Raw genomic sequence first — 19,366 nt, 5'->3', positions numbered from 1 at the left:
TAGGCCAAAGAAGATGGACCGCCGCCGTGGTAGGATCGGGGGCCGGGCCCGCTTACGAACCGAAGGTCGTTAAGACCACGAAGGTCAGTTCGTATGTACAGGCGTTCGTAAGTTGGGGACTTCCCGTACAAAATATTAAAAATACTATCATGTCTCCCCTCATCCTCCTTCTCTCCAATGAGTAAAGACCTAGCTTCCTTAGTCTCTCCTCATAACCTATACTCTCCAATCCAGGCAGCATCCTGGTAAATCTCCCCTGCACCCTTTCCAACACTTCCACATCTTCCTATAATGAGGCAACCAGAACTGAACACAGTACTCCAAGTGTGGTCTAACCAGAGTTTTGTAGAACTGCATCATTACCTCACGGTTCTTAAACTCAATCCCACGACTTGTGAAAGCTAGCATCCCATAAGCTTTCTTAACTACCCTATCCACCTGTGAGGCAACTTTCAGTGATCTGTGGATATGAACCCCCAGATCCCTCTGCTCATCCACACTACCCAGAATCCTGCCATTAACCTTGTACTAGGCCTTGGAGTTTGTCCTTCCAAAGTGTACCACCTCACACTTCTCTGGATTGAACCCCATCTGCCACTTCTCAGCCCAGCTCTGCATCCCATCAATGTCCCTCTGCAAGCTTCGACAGTCCTCCACACTATCCACAACACCACTGACCTCTGTGTCGTCTGCAAACTTGCTAACCCATCCTTCTACCCCCTCATCCAAATCATTAATAAATATCACGAAAAGTAGAGGTCCCAGAACTGATCCTTGTGGGACACCACTAGTCACAGCCCTCCAATCCGAATGCACTCCCTCCACCACAACCCTCTGCTTTCTACAGGCAAGCCAATTCTGAATCCAGACGGCCAAGCCTCCCTGGATTCCATGCCCTCTGACCTTCTGAAGAAACCTACCATGTGGAACGGAGGGAGAAGTGATCCAGAGCAATGACAAATGAAGGGCAAACCTGAAACACTGGAGCCTGAGCACAGAGGGCAGTGCCCAACCTCTGACATGGCCTGACTGGTGGGCTTTGGACTGGTGTCCACCTGACGAGTAAGCTGAGCCTCCTGCCTCTCAGTATTTTATTATTTTATTTATTTACAGCGTGGTAACAGGCCCTTCCGGCCCAATGAGTCTGCGCCGCCCATTTTAAACCCCCAAATTAACCTACCCGTAGGTCTTTAGAATGTGGGAGGAAACCGGAGCACCCGGAGGAAACCCATGCAGACACGGGAGAACGTACAAACTCCTTACAGACAGCGACAGGAATCGAAACCCGATCGCTGGCGCTGTAATAGCGTCGCGCTAACAGGTACGCTCCTACACGACTCCTGTCAGCACCTGCTGAGACGCCAGCGGTTACAGACACCAGGCCCAGGACACCTCTCTGCAGGGAGCCGAGTGTGGCAGTGGGGGCTCTGCTAGATCATTATCTGGTTGCAGGATTGTCAGCTCCCAGACAGTGGAATGGGATGGGGTGGAAGTCATTGGGACAGGGTAAGGGGGAGATATCGCCGTTTCCAAGTGAGATGGGGTAGGGGGAGGGGGAAATATCACCATGTCCCAATGAGACAGAGTTGGGGGTTGAGGTATGTTGCCCTGTCCCAGTGTCCCAGACCAGCAATCACCAGTCATTCTGCCCAGCAGAAATCCTCAGCCCCACAGGAGGAGGGAAGCACTGAATCTCACCAACACCAGTCTAACCAACACAATGTGGTAGGAGAGGGAGGGAGAAACACTCATCAGCCGGGGAGATGCACGTACACCAGACCTCTCCCGTTCCCCTCTCCACCCTGACGTTCTTTCTTTTCTCTCTCTCACTCAGCACGCCTCTGCCCCCTCCCTCCACCCAGTCCAGGAGTTTGGGGGAGGGAAATGGAGAGTTGAAACAGACTGGCCTCGTCCACATCCCGCTCTCCCAGGACCCCAGCAGCTGGAGTAGGAGGGAGCCGCATGAGCAGAGGCACAGCTGGAGTTCACTGCCACATTTAGGGCCGTGTGCCTTTCTGCTGAGAGCTCTGCCATGTTCCAGTTTGGAGACACATCGCCTGTTCAGACGTGAGGCAGCTGCCCCCTCTCCTGGCCATTTCACAAACCACACAGGAACAGGCAGACTTCCCCGCCACTTTGTACAACCGCAGTGCTCGTCCCCCGAGTCAGACAGAACTAGCCTCCAGGTTCATTTGCTTCTATGAATCCCCATTGCTGCTCTGGTTCCAACAATATGTTCACTCCAGCCAGGGGATCAGGAGAAGGGGGAGAAGAGAAGAGCGGAGAGGGGAAAGAGGGAGAAGGGGTGGGGGGGGGGAGGGGAGAGAAGTGCAGGGAGGGGGAGGAGTGCAGGGGGGGTGGGAAGTGAAGGGAGAGAGAGTGGCAAGTAGAGCGACTGCCAACTGCTCCAGGGTACTGTGTTAGGGCTGGGAGGAGGGCAGAGAGGGCAGCTACCTCAGACTATCTTTAGTCACAGGGGAAGAGACAGAGGTGTAGGCTGTACAGGAAGAAGGCGCGGGGGTCGAGGGTCAGTATACTCAAAGAAAAGTCAAGGCAGGAGTGGGAAGAGAGTGGCACGTGACAGAGAAACTTCCAAGGGTGTGGGGCAGAGGAAGAGAGAGGGAGGGGAGGGGGAAGAGAAAGAGAGTGGGAGGAAGGGGAGGGGGAAGAGAGAGGGAGGGGAGGGGGAAGAGAAAGAGAGAGGGAGGGAGGGGAAGGGGAGGGGGAAGAGAGAGGGAGGGAGGGGAAGGGGAGGGGGAAGAGAGAGGTAGGGGGAAGAGAAAGAGAGAGAGGGAGGGGAGGGGGAAGAGAAAGAGGGGGAGGGGAAGGGGAAGAGAGGGGGAAGAGAAAGAGAGAGAGAGGGAGGGGGGAAGAGAAAGAGAGAGGGAGGAGTGCTAGTTACTGGATAACCCTGTCTGATCTGCTCTGACTGTGCTCTGTGTCCTGAGATGGATAGATAAGGTCGGTTGACTTCTCACTGGGAGACAGCACCTCCATCAATGCGGCACTCCTCAGTACAACACCTGTCTGGATGAGAATAAACCACCTTGTAACAATTCCATGTCACCTGGAGAATCAGTGTCTGGGAGCCTTAAAATTGGTGTTAGAACTGCTCACAGCACAGGGCTGTTCAATCTACTGTTCAGTGGTCATCGGTCTATCATCTCTTCAAATAATCAAACACTTCTTGTGGATTTAAGTCTAGATGGTATTTGCAATTCTGACATTGGTTCTGTGAAGAACATATTTTACATTGTTTAAAATAATTATACTTTTCTGTTAAAAAGTTCAAATGTGATGCCAATTTTCCCCACTCTTGCATAGACAACATGCATTAGATCATAGGAAGCATCAGCTGAGATTCATGCTGTCACTGATCAAGTGTGGCTTAGCCCAGCAAGAGTTCAGTTGTATTAATAGACATGCTCCACCAGATGGTGCCAATTCTCTTCTGAGGCACTCCCTCGCTATCAAGGATGACTTACTTCCGTTCCGGTCCTCTTGGATCTGAGATGGCTGATGAGGCCAATGTGGGAACTGCAGATTCTTCCACAGACTGCGTACTGTGGCGCTGCAGTTTGTGAGACGGTGCACTCCTTCTGGCGCTTACACAGCACCTCAGTGTGCTCCCAGTGCACAACAACTCAAGGTGCTCTACCATGCCCAATGCTTCTTGTACACTGTGTGCCGTCATGGGCAGAGATTCCCATTTTTCCAGCAACAAGGCAATGAGTACATCCTTGAATCTTTTCATATCTCCATCTGGTAATCACTTCCCAGGCCAGAGCTCAGAACACAGAGTCTGCTTTGGAGTCAGATTTATGAATGACACGTCTCGTCCTATGTATCCTACCGAGAGTAACTAGAGTCTCAGTGTTGACTGGTGGCCAGGGAAGACACTGACCTTGGCTTTTTGTTTATACATATTGATTCAAGGAGTATGGACTTCGTAGGTTGAGCCTGCATTTAATTGCCCATCCCTAGTTGCCCTTGAGAAGGTAGTGGTGACCAGCATTCTTGAACCACTGCAATCCTTGAGGTGTGGGTACAGCACAGAAACAGGCCCTTTGGCCCAACCAGGCCATGCCAACCGAGATTCCCATCCAAGCTAGTCCCATTTGCCCATGTTTGGCCCATATCCTCTAAACCTTTCCTATCCATGTACCTGTCCAATTACCTTTTAAATGTTGATAATGTACCCGTCTCAATCACTTCCTCTGGCAGCTCATTCCATATACTGACCACTCTCCAGGTGAAAAGTTGTCCCTCAGGTTAATATTAAATCTCTCCCCACTCACCTTAACCTTTGCCCTTTAGTTCCTGATTCCCCAACTCTGGGAAAAAGACTGCATATTCACCCTATCTATGCCCCTCATAATTTTATACACCTCTATAGGATCACCCCTCATTCTCCTATACTCCAGTGAGTAAAGTTCCAACCTGCTCAACCTCTCTCTATGACTCAGTCCCTCAAGTCCTAGCAACATCCTCATAAATCTCCTCTATACTCTTTCCAGTTTAATGGCATCTTTCCTCTAGCAGGGATACCAAAACGGAACACAATATTCAAGTGTGGCCTCACCAGCATCGTGCACAACTGCACCATGACCTCCGAGCTTTTATACTCAATGCCTTGACTGATGAAGGCCAGCATGCCAAAAGCTTTCTTCACCACCCTGTCACCCTGTCTACTTGCAACAGCACTTTCAGGGAACCATGTACTTGTACTCCTAGGTCCCTCTGTTCTACAACACTCCTCAAGGCCCTAATGATTACTGTGAAAGTCCTACTCTCATTTGTCTTCCCAAAATAACACATCGCATTTATCCGGATTAAACTCCATTTGCCATTCCTCGGCCCTCTTAACCAGCTGATCAAGATCCCTCGGTAAATCCTGATAACCTGATCCAGATCACTGTCAATGACTGTCAATCACTGTCAATTTAGTGTCATCTTCAAACTTACTAACCATTCTCATCCAAATCACTGATATAGATGACAAATAGCAATGGGCTGTTTGTCAAATAGCACTGAACCCTGGGGGGGGACACCACTAGTCACAGGACTCCAGTCTGAAAAACAACCTTCCACCATCAGCCTCTGCTTCCTATCATCAAGCCAAATCTGTATCCAATTAGTTAATTCTCCCTGGATCCCATGCAATCTAAATTTCCATAGCAGTCTACCACATGGAACCTTATCAAAGGCCTTACTGAATTCCATATAGACTACATCTACCATCCTGCCCTCATCAACCTTCTTGGTCACTTCTTCAAAAATTCGATCAAATTCATGAAACATGATCACCCACGCACAAAGCCATGCTGAGTATCCCTAATCAACACCTGTCTTTCCACCATTCTTCAGAATACCCTCTGGTAGATGTTCAGCTTAATGGTCTATAACTTCCAGGTTTTTCTTTGCAGCCCTTCTTAAATAAAGGAACAACATTAGCCATCTTCTGGCACTTCACCCATCGTAAATGATAATGCAAATGTCTCTTGCAGGGCTCCTGCAACTTCTTCTCTAGCTTCCCACAGTGTTCTTGGATACATATGATCAGGCCCTGGAAACTTATCTATCTTCATTTGTTTTAAGACATCCAGTACCTCCTCTGCTGTGATGCAGACTATCCCCAAGACATCCCCATTAAAGTCTTCATCAACAAACAATGTGCAGGAGGAACTCAGCAGGTTATGTGGCAGTTGTGGTAGGAAAGAAATTGTTGATGTTTCATCCTGATGCAGGGTTTCAACCCGAAACTTCGACAATTTCTTTCCTCCCACAGACACGGCATGACCCACTGAGTTGCTCCAGCACATTGTTGCTCCAGATTCCAACATCTGCAATCTCTTCTGTCTCCAAAGTCTTCATATCTTTCTCCATGGTAAAAACATAGGAGAAATATATCATTGAGTACCTCTCCAGTCTCCTGTGGCTCCACACAAAGATGTCCACTTTGGTTTTTGAGGGGGTCTATTTTCTCCCTAGTTACTATTTTTCTTGTAAAAATCTCTTTAAATTCTCCTTAAGCTTTTCCACCAATGCTATCTCATGCCTCCTTTTTGCCCTTCTAATTTCCTTCTTGTGTATATTCCTGCAACCCCTATACTCCTCCCGGGATTCACTTGATCCCAGCTGCCTGCACCTGACCTCTTTCATTTTCCTGACTAGAGCCCCAATATCCCTCATCATCCAGGGTTCCCTACTCCTACCAGCCTTGCCTTTCAATCTAACTGGAACATGTAGATCTTGAACTCTCGATATCTCACTTTTAAAAGCCTCCCACTTGCTAGACATCCCTTTGCCTGCAAACAATCTACTCCATTCAGCTTTTGCAAGCTTCTAATATCATCAAAATTTGCCTTGCCCCAATTTAGAAATTTAACTTGTGGGCCACATCTGTCCCTTTCCAAAACTAATTTTAAAATACTAGATCTACAGTTGTTGGTCCCAAAGTGCTCCCCACTGACATGTCAGTCACTTGTCCTGCCCCATTTCTCAAGAGTAGGTCAAGCATTGCCCTCTCCCTGGTAGGGCCTTCTATATATTGCCCAAGGAAATTTTCCTGAACACACTCAACAAGTTTCACCTCATCTAAGCCCTTAGCACTATTCCCCAGTCGATATTAGGGAAGTTAAAATCCCCTACCATGACAATCCTATTATTCTTGCAACTTTCTGCAATCTCCCTGCATATTTGTTCCTCTAATTCCCATTAACTATTAGGGGGCCTATAGTAAAATCCCAACAAGGTGACCATCCCCTTCTTTTTTCTCAGCTTCACCCAGAAAGTCTCACTGGATGATCCCTCAGTAATTTCATCTCGGACTACTGCCATGGTGTTCTCCTTACTAAGAAATGCAGCTCCCCCTCCTCTCTTTCCTCCACCTGCATCCTGCCTATAGCACCTGTACCGTGGGACATTTAGCTACCAGTCCGGTCCCTCTTTTAGCTACGTTTCTGTATTGGCTATAATATCCCAGCCCAATGTAGCTATCCATGCTGAGTTCATCCGCCTCTTGCATTGAAATAAATGGAATTTAACTCAACAGTTCTTCCTCGTTCCCTGCTGTGCTCCCTGTCTCGTCTACTGACCTTACTGTCATTGAATTCCAATGCTGTTAGGGATGTAGTTCCAGGACTTTGACCCAGTGATGGTGAAGGAATGGCGACATATTTCTGATTTAAGATGGTGTGTAATTTGGAGGGCAGCTTCCAGGTGGTGGTGTTCCCATGCTTCTGTTGCCCTTGTCCTTCTAGCTGGTAGAGGCGGTGGGTTTGTAAGGTGCTGTCTAAGGGGTCTTAGTGCATCCTGTAGATGGTACAAACTGCTGCTAACATGCATCAGTGATGGAGTGAGTGCTTATCCTGACAGTAGATCAGGAGAATTCTATGGAGACAACGTTGGTAGTATCTCTCCAGTGCCTTGAGTCCAGATTTCAGAAACACACAGGAGTGCGGGGATTACTGCTGCCCATACACCAGGAATCTTGTACCAGGTCTAAGGTCTCTTCATCTTCAAACACCCTTTTCCTAATTTGACCAAAGGTTCTGCTGACACATTGATGACAGTCTGCCTTAACTGGCAAGTGGCTTCACGTGTTCCAGGGTGTCACCGGGAACCTTCATTGTCAAAGGTCAGTGTGGTGCAATGAGGTAAGGTTGGTGGAGGGATGTTCTTTTAGGGTTATTAGGGCAAAGTCCATTTTCACGTGTGCTTCAGTGATAGTGATGATGATGTAGCTGGGCTAATGTTACACCAATTTCCATGGATAAACCAGATACAACAGCCTAGTTCAATATATTAGAAAGCACTAATCCAGTTCATTGTGCGGGTGTGTGTCTGAGGGTCAGAATTTGCCTGTTAGCAGCACAATGTAACACTTACCCAGGACAGTGAGCAGGTCCTTGACTATTTCTGCCTTGATGAAGATACGTCCTCGTCGTTCAGTGTGGTCCATGCCACACATACTGGGCACGTTGGAGACACATCGCTTGTGGACATTCATCATACAGGCTGCAAAGAAAGACAGTGACTTCACTCAGTGCTACCCACACCTTCAATCAGGCAGCAGCTCCCCAGTGCTGTCAGGATAGCGCTGACCCTACCTGGCCACACCCTGCGGATTCTCACTCACTCTGGGAACAGGGTGTGTTCCCCACAGCAAGCTCTGATCTAACTGATCCGGATCAACCAGCATGTCCCACGACGGTGACCCCGAGGTCATTATGTCTCCAAAACTCAGGGGCCCATTGAAACCTCAGACACAAACACAAGCCCCAAAACATTCCCAAATCCTCATCAAAGCTCCCGTCACCAGGCGACAAACAGATCACTGAACCTGGGAGAGAAGATCCACAACACTGCCATCTCTACCCAAGTATAACCCTCACCCCAGATAACGATACCCCACACGATACACTCACCCCCTAACCTTTGACCCCAGATAATGATACCCCACTCTCACCCTGACCCCAGATGATTCACGCACCCCCTAACCTTTGACCCCAGATGATACCCCCAACCCTGACCCCAACTAATGATACCCACACCCCCAACCCTCGACCCCAGATAACAATATACCCACCCCCTAACCTTTGCCGCCAGATAATGACATCCCCATCCCCTCATTACCAAGGTGTCGCTCCTCAGACTTGTGTTGAGCTTTGCTGTAACTGTGTAGGGGCCCGTACTCAAGAGAGGTCAGAGTGGGAGAGTGACGAAGGGTCTTGAAACTTAAACATCGACTCTGTTTCACAGGTGCTGCCTGACCTACCGAGTGTAATGCAGTGTTTTCTGCTTTTATTTCAGATTTCCAGCACCTGCAGTTTTTTTTTGATTTACATTTGTTAAAAACTTGTCAGTGTAGATGTCAGATTACTGGCAACCTGCTGTTTCAAAATCGTTACATCCTTTGGCAATGAGACCTGTCACTCACCCTACAGACCCCCAGTCCTCTCCACTGGAGTTGAACTGTCCTCTGGCCCGGTATCAGTGGCATAGGGTGAAAGCTCATCACCACATTTCCCAGCCGCCAGGAGCAGAGAGTAGACCCATCCTCTCTGTGACACCCACGTCCTCAATATCAGGAGGTTTCCCCTGCAAACCCTGCTAGATCTCCTCTGCCTGACAGCCCCACTTTATGCTGCTCTCTCAACAGGTGTAGGGACTAAGTTACACCCAGAACTGTGTCACTTACAGTCACATTTCATGCCCTGATGGATGAGCCCATAAAGCAGGGAGCCACAATGATCACAGAATGTTGGGCTGGAGTAAGTGTGAATCCTGAATCCATGCTTGTTTCGGGGATCCTGAAACAAAGAAAATACAGAAATCTGGTCACAAAATGGCAAGAAACAAAGCAAGCAGAACCCGAGGGAAGGCACGCATCCCAGTCACTGACTGCACTTGAACCCAGTGCACCTCACTCTGCTGACCAACGAATGGGGAGGGAGAGGCTGCAACCAACTAACATCCACAGTCTACATGCTCAAAAAGTGAGAGCCGCCAACTGTGTCACTACTGACAGTCAGTCACTCAATAGGATGTTGGCCAAGTTCACACAGCACTAACCATGGGACCACACTCTGTGAGGCTCCACAGGCAGAGCTAGTGAGTGACAGAGAAGTGGTGATGAAAAAGAGAGTAATGAGGAATGGGGGAGGAACTGGTGGGTAATGGGGAGGGGAGAGGTGAGACTGATGGATAATGTTGGATGGTTGGGACTGATGGATGATGGGGAGGGTGGGTAACGGGGGAGAGGAGTGACTGATGGGTAATGGGGGGGGGGGGGGCCGGGATGGCAGATAATGGGTACATGAGGGAGGGATTGATTGGGTTTTACATCTAAGGAATGCGACATCACCACCATGGGATGACCACGACATCCTCCAGGAAGTGGAAGCCACCTTTCTCTGTTCCCTGATGGAGAGACAGATGTGGGCAGGGAGGAAGATGAAGGCGGGTAAGGAGGTCGTATACAAAGACAGGACAACGAGGGATGATGTAGCTGAGCACTGCAGGGAGAGTCTGATGGAGGTCACCATAGAAACTGTTTCACACTGCTGTGACAGGTCCACTGGTTTACAGCGGTGTTCAGGAGGCCTGAGGGTGACACTGTGTGGAGTGTGTACACCGCCACAGAGCTTCTGTTGAAGGCCCCATCTATGGTTTACCAATCAGCCGTCAGGGTGTGAGGCAGAACAAAAGGAGATCAAGAATATGAGAGAGTGGGTAAATCAATGAGGGAGAGCAACAGACATAATGCAAACACTGGGGGACGGTGAGGATAATGAGAAGGAGATTTCATAGTCAGAACAACCGCCTGTTCTTCAGACATGGAGGTAAAGGCCATAAAATGGAAGACAATCTACTCCATCTCACTCTTGCCTCATTCAACACCCTCAGTCAGTAGGGCTGTTCGATGTTAGGAAGAAGCATTTCTTCACCAGTCATCTCCCTCTGATGCTCTGTTTGGTATCAGCAGGTCTGGAAGGTTTCACACCTCAATACAGACTCGGTGTAAATGAACAAATGAGTTACATTCCAACAATGAAGTTCCAGTAGCTGGCTTTGGCATCAAGGGTTCGTTCACTGAGCACAGCATCAAGGAACCAGAGCAAAACTGCAGTCAAAAGTCACCAAACATCTCCAATGACGACAGTCAGAGCCAGCACAAAGGAAGGTGGCTGAGGCTGTGAGATCTTACTCCTCTGAGATGCAGGGGTATTCTTGCCTTCAGGCCCAACCATCTGAAGCTGCTTCATCAATGACCTTCCTTCCACCATAAAGTCAGAAGTGGGGATGTTCGCTGATGACTGCACAATGTTCAGTTCCATTCACAACTCCTCAGCAAATGAAGCAGCCCTTGCCTGCTTGCAGCAAGACCTGGGTAACGTTTGGACATGGGCAGGTAACTGGACAACACACACGCTAGGAGAAGACCATCTCCAACATTTCCCATTGACATTTGGTTTGCTCGGGTGGTTCAGGATGCGAGGGGGAAGGGAACCGGAGGAGTAGGTCAGAGGAAGAAGGGGATGGGGAAAAGGCAGATCTGACAGGTAGAGAGGCTGAGGAAGGAGAAGCAGAGTACAGGCTACAAAAGTAGTAAGGTGGATGGGCTAAAGTGCACTTACTTGAATGCGAGAAGCATCAGGAATAAGGGAGATGAACTGAGAGCTTGGATAAGTACATGGGACTATGATATTGTGGCTATTACAGAGACATGGCTGACATCGGGGCAGGAATGGATATTGAATATTCCTGGTTTTCAGTGTTATAAAAGGGATAGGGAGGGGGGGAGAAGGGGAGGGGGGTGGCGATACTGGTCAGGGACACTGTTACAGCTGCAGAAAGGGTAGAAAATGTAGAAGGATCCTCTCTAGAGTCAATATGGGTGGAAGTTAGGAACAAGAAAGGGGCAGTTACCCTCCTGGGAGTATTCTATAGGCCCCCCGGTAGCAGCAGGGATACTGAGGAGCAGATTGGGAAGCAGTTTTTGGAGAGATGCGAAAATAACAGGGTTATTATAATGGGAGTCTTCAACTATCCAATTATTATTCGGCACCTACTTAGAGCCAAAGGTTTAAATGGGGCGCAGTTTGTTAAATGTGTCCAAGACGCATTCCTGACACAGTATGTTCGCAGGCCGACTAGAGGGAATGCCATATTAGATCTAGTTTTAGGTAATGAACCGGGTCAGGTGACAGATCTATCGGTGGGTGAGCACTTGGGGGACAGTGACCATTGCTCCATAACCTTTAGAATTGTCATGGACAGGGACAGGAGCAAAGGGGACGGGAAGATATTTAATTGGGGAAAGGCAAATTATGAGGCTATAAGGCAAGAATTTGGGAGTGTAAATTGGGATGACATTTTTGAAGGGAAATATACTATGGAGATATGGTTGATGTTCAGGGATCCTTTGCAGGATGTTAGGGATAAATTTGTCCCGGTGAAGCAGAGAAGGAATGGTAGGGTGAAGGAACCGTGGGTGACGAGAGAGGTGGAACAACTAGTTAGGAAGAAGCGGGCAGCATACATAGGGTGTAAGCAGCAAGGATCGGACAGGGCTTGTGAGGAATATGGAGTAGCAAGGAAGGAACTTAAGAAAGGGCTGAGGAGAGCGAGAAGGGGACATGCTTTTGTAAGTGTTTTAAAAGTTTTTTCTAACTGGTAGTGGGGGCTGGACTGCGCAGGCACAGCGCGGACAGCTTAAAAAAAGCAAACAGTCTATAGATCGGGCAGCGTCGGAGTGGGCAGCTGAGTGAGAGGCAGCAGAGTGGCCGGGCTTTGGCTCAAGGGGCTTCGGCGTGAAGGGGCAAGAAGGGTAAGTAGCTGGTAAATAGGTAAAGGTAAGGTTTACCTGGTGTCTATTATAGGTTTGTAGGTGGGATTAACTAGGGGGGAGAAAAAAGGTAGTCAGATGGAGGACATGGTCATATGCTGCAGCTGTTTGATGTGGGAACTCGTGGACCTTGCTGCGGTCCAGGATGGCCACATCTGCAGTAAGTGCTTTAGGCTGGAGGAACTTCGGCTCAGAGTTGATGAGCTGGAGTCGCAGCTACAAACACTGCGCAGCATAAGGGAGGGAGAGAGTTATGTAGACACGGCCCATCAGGAGACAGTCACCCCCCTTAGAGCAGGTACATCTGAGGTTCAGGATGCAGATAGAATGGTGACTGTCAGGGGAGGGAAAAGGAAGAAGAAGTCAGGCAGGCAGGCAGACAGAGCAGGGAACCCCGGAGGCTGTTCCCCTCAGAAACAAGTTTTCCACCTTGGAGGCTGTTGAGGTGGATGACCTGCAGGGGCCTAGCTGCAGTAACCAGGTCTCTGGCACTGGGACTGGTACTGCTGCTCAGAAGGGAAAGGTGGGGAAGAGACATGTGGTAGTGATAGCGGACTCGATAGTCGGGGAAACAGATAGGAGGTTCTGTGGCAGTGAGCATGAATCCTGGATGGTATGTTGCCTCCCAGGTGCCAGGGTCCGGGATGTCACTGATTCTTGAGCGGGAGGGAGAGCAGCCAGAAGTTGTAGTCCATGTTGGCACCAACGACATAGGTAGGAAGGGGGAATGAGGTCCTGAAGAGCGAGTTCAGGGAGCTAGGCAGAAGACTGAGGAACAGGACCTCAAGGGTAGCAATCTCGGGATTGCTGCCAGTGCCGCGCGATAGTGAAGGCAGGAACAGGAGGAGGTGGCTGAGAAGTTGGTGCAGGAGTGAGGGTTTTAGATTTCTGGATCATTGGGATCTCTTCTTGGGAAGGTGGGACCTGTACAGAGGACGGGTTACACCCGAACCACAAGGGGGCCAATATCCTTGCAGCTCGGTTTGCTAGGATGGTTCGGGAGGGTTTAAACTAGTTGGTGAGGGGGAAGGAAACCAGAGGAGTAGGTCAGAGGAAGAAGGGGATGGGGAAAAGTTAGATCAAACAGGTAGAGAGGCTTTAGGGAAGGAGAAGCAGAATATAGGCTATAAAAGTAGTAAGGTAGATGGACTGAAGTGTGTTTACTTAAATGCAAGAAGCGTCAGGAATAAGGTAGATGAACTGAGGGCTTGGATAAGTATGGGGGACTATGATATTGTGGCTATTACTGAGATAATGAGACATGGCTGACATCAAGGCAGGAGTGGATATTGAATATTCCTGGTTTTCAGTGTTTTAAGAGGGATAGGGAAGGGGTGGCGATACTGGTCAGGGACACTGTTACAACTGCGGAAAGGATGGATGTTGTAGAAGAATCATCTCTAGAGTCCGTATGGGTGGAAGTAAGGAACAAGAAAGGAGCAGTTACTCTACTAGGAGTATTCTATAGGCCCCCCGGTAGCAGTGGAGATATAGAGGAGCAGATTGGCAGGCAGTGTTTGGTGAGAAGCAAAAATAACAGGGTTGTTATAATGGGAGACTTCAACTTCCCAAATATAGACCGGAACCTGCTTAATGACAAAGGTTTCGATGGGATGGAATTTGTTAAACGTGTCCAGGAGGGATTCCTGACGCAGTATGTCGACAGCCCGACTAGAGGGAATGCTATGCTAGATCTAGTTTTAGGAAATGAACCGGGACAGGTGAAGGATCTATTGGTGGATGAGCATTTGGGGGACAGTGACCATTGCTCCATAACCTTTAAAATTGTCATGGACGGGGTCAGGTGCAGAGAGGACAAGAAGATATTTAATTGGGGAAGGGTGAACTTTGAGGCTATAAGGAGAGAACTTGGGAGTGTAAATTGGGATGTCCTTTTTGAAGGAAAATATATTATGGAGATGTGGTCGATGTTCAGGGATCTTATGCAGGATGTTAGGGATAAATATGTCCCGGTGAGGCAGAGAAGGAATGGCAGGGTGAAGGAACCGTGGGTGACGAGAGAGGTGGAACAACTAGTTAGGGAGAAGGTAGCATACATAAGGTATAAGCAGCAAGGTTCAGACAGGGCCCATGAGGAATATAGAGTAGCGAGAAAGGAACTTAAGAAAGGGCTGAGGAGAGCTAGAAGGGAAATGAAAAGGTGTTGGCTAGTAGGGTTAAGGAAAATCCCAAGGCCTTTTTCACGTACGTGAAGGGTAGGAGGATGGCTAGGGTAAAGGTAGGTCCGATTAAAGACAAAGGTGGGAGAATGTGCCTGGAGGCGGCGGAAGTGGGAGAAGTTCTCAATGAATACTCCTCTTCGGTATTCACCGAGGAGAGGGGTCTTGATGACGCGGAAGGGAGTGCTGGTAAGGGTAATGTTCTCGAGGTTGTAGATATCAAGAGAGAGGATGTGTTGAAGTTGTTAAATAATATCAAGACAGATAAATCTCCGGGGCCTGAAGGGATTTTCCCCAGGCTGCTTCGAGAGGCGAGGGAGGAGATTGCTGAACCGCTGGTAAGGATCTTTGAGTCGTTGTCTAAGGGGATGGTGCCGGAGGACTGGAGGGTGGCGAATGTTGTCCCCTTGTTCAAAAAAGGTAGTAGGGATCGTCCAGAGAATTACAGACCGGTGAGTCTCACATCTGTGGTGGGTAAGCTGTTAGAAAGGATTCTAAGGGATAGGATCTATGAACACCTGGAGAATCATGGACTGATTAGGGACAGCCAGCATGGCTTTGTGAAGGGAAGATCTTGCCTCACAAGCCTGATAGAGTTCTTTGAGGAGGTGACCAGGAAGATTGATGAGGGTGGTGCGGTGGATGTGGCCTATATGGATTTTAGTAAGGCGTTTGATAAGGTTCCACATGGTAGGCTTCTTCAGAAGGTCAGAGGCCAAGGGATCCAGGGAAGCTTGGCTGTGTGGATTAGGAATTGGCTTGCCTGTAGAAAGCAGAGGGTTGTGGTGGAGGGAGTGCCCTCAGATTGGAGGGCAGTGACTAGTGGTGTCCCGCAGGAATCGGTTCTGGGACCTCCACTTTTTGTGATATTTATAGATGACTTAGATGAGGGGGTGGAAGGCTGGGTTAGCAAGGTTGCAGATGACACTAAGAACGGCAGTGTTATGGATAGTGTGGAGGGCTGTCGGAGCTTACAGAAGGATATTGATAGGATGCAGAGCTGGGCTGACAAGTGGCAGATGGAGTTCAATCCGGAGAAGTGTGAGGTGGTACACTTTGGAAGGCCAAACTCCAGGGCAGAGTACAAGGTAAATGGCAAGGTACTTGGCATTGTAGAGGAGCAGAGGGATCTGGGGGTTCATATTCACAGTTCACTGAAAGTTGCCTCACAGGTGGATAGAGCAGTTAAGGCAGCCTATGAGATGTTAGCTTTCATAAATCGTGGGATTAAGTTTAAGAGCTGCGAAGTGATGATGCAGCTTTACAAAACTTCAGTTAGACCACACTTAGTTCAGTTCTGGTCGCCGCATTATAGGAAGGATGTGGAGGTGTTGGAGAGGGTGCAGAGGAGATTTACCAGGATGCTGCCTGGCTTAGAGCGTATGGAATATGAGGAGAGGCTTAAGGTGCTAGGGCTTTATTCACTGGAAAGGAGGAGGATGAGAGGAGACATGATAGAGGTATATAAAATATTGAGAGGAATAGATAGAGTAGACAGTCAGCACCTCCTTTCCAGGGCACCAATGCTCAAGACAAGAGGGCATGGCTTTAAGGTTATGGGTGGGAGGTTCAGGGGGGATGTCAGGGGGAGGTTTTTCACCCAGAGAGTGGCTGGTGCATGGAATGCACTGCCTGGGGTGGTGGTGGAGGCAGATACATTGGACAGGTTCAAGAGTTTGTTGGATAGGTATATGGAGGAATGTGAGATAGAGGGATATGCAGGAGGAAAGGTTTAGATAGTGAGAGGGTGGTTTGATGGACGGCACAACATGATGGGCCGAAGGGCCTGTATTGTGCTGTATGGTTCTATGGTTCTATGGAAAAGGCTTTGGGAGTAGGGCTAAGTAGAATCCCAAGGCTTTTTTCTCATACGTAAAGAGCAGAAGGATGGCTAGGGTAAAGGTAGGTCAGATTAAAGACAAAGGTGGGAGGATGTGCCTGGAAGCTGTGGAAGTGGGTGAGGTTCTCAATGAATACTTCTCTTTAGTATTCACCAAGGAGAGGGGTCTTGATGATGCTGAGAACAGTGCAGGTGAGGGTAATGTTCTAGAGTATGTAGATATTAAGAGAGAGAATGTGTTGGAGTTATTAGAAAATATTAGAACAGATAAGTCCCCGGGGCCTGACGGAATATTCCCCAGGCTGCTTCGTGAGGCGAGGGAGGAGATTGCTGAACCATTGGTTAGGATCTTTGAGTCCTCGTTGTCCACAGGAATGGTACCAGAGGATTGGAGGGTGGCAAATATTGTCCCCTTATTCAAAAAAGGTAGTAGGGATAGTCCACGGAATTACAGACCGGTGAGCCTTACGTCTGTCATGGGTAAGCTGTTGGAAAGGATTCTAAGAGATAGGATCTATGAGCATTTGGAGAAACATGGACTGATTAGGGACAGCCATCATGGCTTTGTGAAGGGAAGATCTTGCCTCACAAGCCTGATAGGGTTCTTTGAGGAGGTGACCAGGAAGATTGATGAGGGTAGTGCAGTGGATGTGGTCTACATGGATATTAGTAAGACATTTGACAAGGTTCCACATGGTAGGCTTCTTCAGAAGGTCAGAGGCCAAGGGATCCGGGGAAACTTGGCCATGTGGATTCAAAATTGGCTTGCCTGTAGAAAGCAGAGGGTTGTGGTGGAGGGAGTGCATTCGGATTGGAGGGCTGTGACTAGTGGTATCCCGCAGGGATTGGTTCTGGGACCTCTACTTTTTGTGATATTTATTAACAACTTAGATGAGGGGGTGGAAGGCTAGGTTAGCAAGTTTGCAGATGACACAAAGACTGTGAAGGACTGTCAAAGATTGCAGAGGGATGTTGAGCTGGGCTAAGAAGTGGCAGATGGAGTTCAATCCGGAGAGGTGTGAGGTAGTACACTTTGGAAGGACAAACTCCAAGGTGGAGTACAAGGTAAATGGCAGGACCCTGGGCAGCGTAGAGGAGCCAAGGGATCTGGGGGTTCATATCCACAGATCATTGAAAGTTGCCTTGCAGGTGGATAGAGTAGTTAAGAAAGCTTATGGGATGTTAGCTATCATAAGTTGGGGGAATCAAGTTTAAGAGCCGCGAAGTGATGATGCAGCTTTACAAAACTCTGGTTAGACCACACTTGGAGTACTGTGTCCAGTTCTGGTCGCCTCATTATAGGAAGGATGTGGAGGCGTTGGAAAGGGTGCAGAGGAGATTTATCAGGATGCTGCCTGGATTAGAGAGTATGGATTATGAGGAGAGACTAAAGGAGCTAGGGCTGTTCTCATTGGAGAGGAGGATGAGGGGAGACCTGATAGAGGTATTCAAGATATTGAGAGGAATAGAGTGGACAGCCAGCGCCTCTTTCCCAGGGAGCCAATGCTCAAAACAAGAGGACATGGCTTTAAGGTAATGGGTGGGAAGTTCAAGGGAGATGTCAGAGGGAGGTTTTTCATCCAGAGAGTGGTTGGTGCATGGAATGTGCTGCCTGGGGTGGTGGTGGAGGAGGCTGATACCTTGGACAAGTTCAAGAGATTGTTAGATAAGCATATGGAGGAATTTAAGTTAGAGGGATACGTGGGAGGAAGGGGTTAGATAGTCTTAGGTGTGGTTTGAAGGTCGGCACAACATGGTGGGCCGAAGGTCCTGTATTGTTCTACAGTTCTATGGACATTCAAAGTACTACCAATGATAAGTTCTCCCACCATTAATATCCTGGCATCACAATTAATCAGGAGCTTGACTCAACCTTCACATAACTACTGTGGCTACAAAAGCAGGTCAGAGGCTGGGCATCCTGTGGTGAGTGACACCTCCGGACAGCCCAAGACCTTCCACCATCCAGACGCAGTTCAGGGGAGCGATGGGAAATGCTGCACTGCACTGTATCCACCAACACACAAGCAACTCAATGGAGTTGAGCACAAAGCAGCTGCTTGAGCGGCAGCAGACTCCAACTACAAAACACACTGCAGCAATCTGCAGCTCCCAAACCCAAAAACAATACCACCAGAAAGATCCTCCGACCCAGACCCCCCAACCTCTGACTCAGACCCCTAGTCTACAAAACCCCTGACCTCTTAGCCAGACCCCGGACAACAGAGTGTGGTCCATCACCTGTAACCCCCAACCAGGGATAGCTCACGTTCCACCACTGCTGTATGAATCATACGGACAAACCATATGAAGAATGCAGCAAATGTGGTGAATGCGCATGCTGGTCGGTCAATCATCCAGTGGATTGATGGCCTGGATGTGCGCATGCATGCGCCTATACACATGTGCACTGGCCTGTCAATCACTTGGCAGACGATGCCCTCTGACACGCACAACATCGCTTTTGGCATGGGACTTCGGCGACTCACGCGCTTTAGGTCTCTATAGACCTTCTCGTGGATCTACAATTGTAAGTTGCTCAGTTTCTGTACTTTGATTAATATAAATCAGTAAAGACATTTATTCTACCACACCATTGTCGTTCTTGCTCTGAGCATACATAACAACTGGCAACGAGGATCAAAACAAGAATGGCCTCTCTACTTCAAGCATCTAATCCATTTTGGGCCGCAACTATGACAAAACCAACACCAGAAACCTGGCTACAATGGAAGAAAACCTTCCAGGACTACATCTAACTTCTACCAGTTCTAACACCAACAGTGGAGCTGGAGGAAGCAACCAAACTCAAGCTGCCTCGCATGCACTTGGGAGAATTTGGGCAGAAATACTTTGACACTCTGCACTCACAGAACAAAGCTGAATTGGCCAGCACATTTGAGGCTTTAGACAATGTTTGGGGGACACAGGACAATGTCCTTATGGCACACTTCAGGTTCTCGCAGCTCCAACAGACCCCTGATGAGAACGTAG

The 19,366-nt window shown here is 48.7% G+C and overlaps 1 protein-coding gene across 2 annotated transcripts in view; it reads right to left on the bottom strand.

The window, feature by feature from the left end:
• LOC127573033 (protein kinase C beta type) overlaps positions 1-19,366 on the bottom strand; it is a 263,973-nt gene that overhangs the window by 75,907 nt on the left and 168,700 nt on the right. For both annotated transcript variants that reach the window (XM_052020799.1, XM_052020801.1), the window contains exons 4-5: positions 9,203-9,314; positions 7,891-8,019 (exon numbers count right to left, since the gene is read on the bottom strand). In XM_052020799.1, coding sequence (XP_051876759.1) covers positions 7,891-8,019; positions 9,203-9,314 — 241 coding nt within the window. The remainder of the gene's footprint in view (positions 1-7,890; positions 8,020-9,202; positions 9,315-19,366) is intronic.

The sequence above is a fragment of the Pristis pectinata genome, chromosome 8 (genome assembly GCF_009764475.1).
Source record: "Pristis pectinata isolate sPriPec2 chromosome 8, sPriPec2.1.pri, whole genome shotgun sequence".
Classification (NCBI taxonomy): Eukaryota; Metazoa; Chordata; class Chondrichthyes; order Rhinopristiformes; family Pristidae; genus Pristis; species Pristis pectinata.
The sequence above is the reverse complement of the archived record's forward strand: the minus strand, read 5'-3'. Positions and strand labels throughout refer to the sequence as shown.